Source organism: Salvelinus alpinus, chromosome 24 (genome assembly GCF_045679555.1).
Source record: "Salvelinus alpinus chromosome 24, SLU_Salpinus.1, whole genome shotgun sequence".
NCBI classification, from domain to species: Eukaryota; Metazoa; Chordata; class Actinopteri; order Salmoniformes; family Salmonidae; genus Salvelinus; species Salvelinus alpinus.
Genome location: NC_092109.1, coordinates 39916919 through 39919586, shown reverse-complemented (window position 1 = coordinate 39919586; position 2668 = coordinate 39916919). Strand labels below are relative to the sequence as shown.

General features: G+C 43.3%; 1 protein-coding gene across 1 annotated transcript; it reads left to right on the top strand.

The window, feature by feature from the left end:
* Window positions 1–395: 395 nt before the first annotated feature.
* On the top strand, window positions 396–1358 carry LOC139551970 (olfactory receptor 10G7-like). The gene has a single exon (XM_071363296.1). The coding sequence runs from the start codon at window positions 396–398 to the stop codon at window positions 1356–1358; it is 963 nt and encodes a 320-aa protein (XP_071219397.1).
* Window positions 1359–2668: the final 1310 nt, after the last annotated feature.

Here is a 2668-nt window from a genome sequence, read left to right as displayed (position 1 = left end):
AGGGTGATGAATACTTTTGCAAGGGACTGTATATCTGTATGTTTCAACTTTTGAGTCGTGTCATGTTTACTTCATTAGAAAACTTTGAAAGCTTTCCAAAGCATAATGACTTCTGATCCCTCTCCCCTGTGTCCTCCATGTGTGTTTTTGCCACTCCCTGGGTGGATTGAGCCTCTTTAAAAACTGCTCCACTAAACTCTACCGCAGGGCTTGGGTTGTGTCCACAACTTAACAACCTATGGACTGTTTGCATTGTGGAGACTGCTTCGTTTGAAGAATCAAATACATTTGGATTTTTGTGCTGTTGTACTGTTTTCAAATGAACTCATTTGGATTTGACGCTATAGGAATATAGTGATTTAGTTTTAATAACTCATAAGGGTTGATGCTTGAAGATGTCTTTTAGTGAACTTTTAGTGAATTTCACGGGGAAGAATGTGGAGGAGTTTACCATCACAGGCTTCGACCACCTCTCTCACCAGAAGCTCCTGGGCTTCCTCATCTTTATCACCTATTTCCTTGTGCTTCTGGGAAGCGGCACCAACATCTGCATCATCGTGACGGACAGACGGCTCCACACGCCCATGTACCTCCTCATCTGTAACCTGGCCGTGGTGGACATCATGTTCACCACCAGCACCAGCACCACCATGATCTCTGTCCTGCTGGCCGAGGTCAAAACCATCTCCTACTACTCCTGCATATCACGCATGTACATCTACCACCTGGGTGACATCACAGAGTGCATGGCCTTGTCCCTGATGGCTTTGGACCGAACCATCGCTATCAGCACCCCTCTTAGGTACCACAGCATCCTGACTAACCCACGGCTCTTCCTGTTGATCACAGCTACCTGGCTGATAGGGTTAGGGGTCATGGGGGTATTAACAGCTCAGGCAGACAGCCTTCCATACTGCCAGCCCATCATTAGATATGTGTTCTGTGACTATCCTGCTATGGTCAGAGCCGCCTGTGTCAACCCTGAACCCTATTGGATGCTTCCCACCATCCTGGGTCTGTGGTTGATTGGTGCACAGTTCATATTCATTCTGCTGTCATACGTGAATCTGATCTACACAGTACTGAGACTGCCTAACAACGAGAGCAGAGTGCAGGTGTTTAATACCTGTATTTGTCACATCATTGTGGTGTCCAGTTACTTTGGCCCCAAGTTAGTCTCTGGTTTGTTGACGAGGATAGGGGTGAGGCTGAATCTGACTGAGCGTAATGCTTTACTGATTATGGCCACGCTGTTACCTTCTCTGATCAACCCTACAGTCTACTGTCTGAAGACCAAAGAGATTAGAAAGAGATTGGTTCAGATACTGTCTAGAAAAAGAACGGCAGTGATGAAATGAGGTAGTGAAAAGTATCATTTTTGTGACTTGGATTCAATCAGAAACTGCACTAATGTGCATTGAAAGGTTTTAAAGGTAATTTCCAATTCAGCTCATATCAGCAGCGTTTACGTTGCCTTTAAGAGTTACGTTGTCTACAAGCAAGATCAGATTGGATTTCTGTTGAATAACCACAGTCCACGGTTTAAATAGTTCCGGCTTCTTCTGTTAGCACTTCACATTACTACACCTGTATATTGTCCTGTATCTATTGTATCTAAAGGGTTATTTTTGTTGTTGCAATGTTGAGAGTTAAACCTGGAAGTTAGATTTTATTTGTGCGGTGTACACAACATGTGTCCTTTGCAAATGACAAATAAACTAGATTTGATTATATAACCCCTATATATATATATATTTATTTAACTAGGCAAGTCAGTTAAGAACAAATTCCTATTTACAATGACGGCCTACATCGGACAAACCCGGACAACGCTGGGCCAATTGTGCGCCACCCTATGGGACTTCCAATCACGTCCGGATGTGATACAGCCTGGAATCAAACCAGGGACTGTAGTGACGCCTCTTGCAGTGAGATGCAGTACCTTAGAACGCTTTATTTAACTAGGCAATAACCCCTATATATTGTGATAAACAGAGGGGGATAAAGTGTTGACTTTCTCCTAGACTGCAAACTCTGGACCCAATAACAAAAACACATTTGTTTTTCTGTCTGATATTTTTATGTATAAATACAACCACCTGATACACAACACAACAACAATACACATCACCGATAACCACCACAACACCGATACACACCACAACACCGATACACACCACAACACACCACCGATACACACCACGACACCGATACACACCACAACACCGATACACAACACAACACCGATACACACCACAACACCGATACACACCACAACACCGATACACACCACAACACAACAAACACCCAATTAAACAAACACCTAATTGTCTAAACACAGATAAAGATTGGACGAGGATGAAAATTGGACAAGGATGAAGCCCTCTCGGAATACATTTTACTTTTCCGTATTTCACGGCAAAGATTGATCTGGATCTTGTTCTTTCTTATGCCTACTAGGCCAGGATCGTAGCCCCAAGCACACCATGAAGAGACTGTCAATAGTACTAGCGTAGCCATGGTATTCAGCGATAGTTTAGTCATCAGAACGACTGTATGTAAGGTATATTGAGACTTATTATGGCATCGCCATCTAGAATTTATTTTGTGGGTTTATTCTGAAAGTACCCTTCCCATCCTCACCTTCTCATGAGAAGAGATGCACATG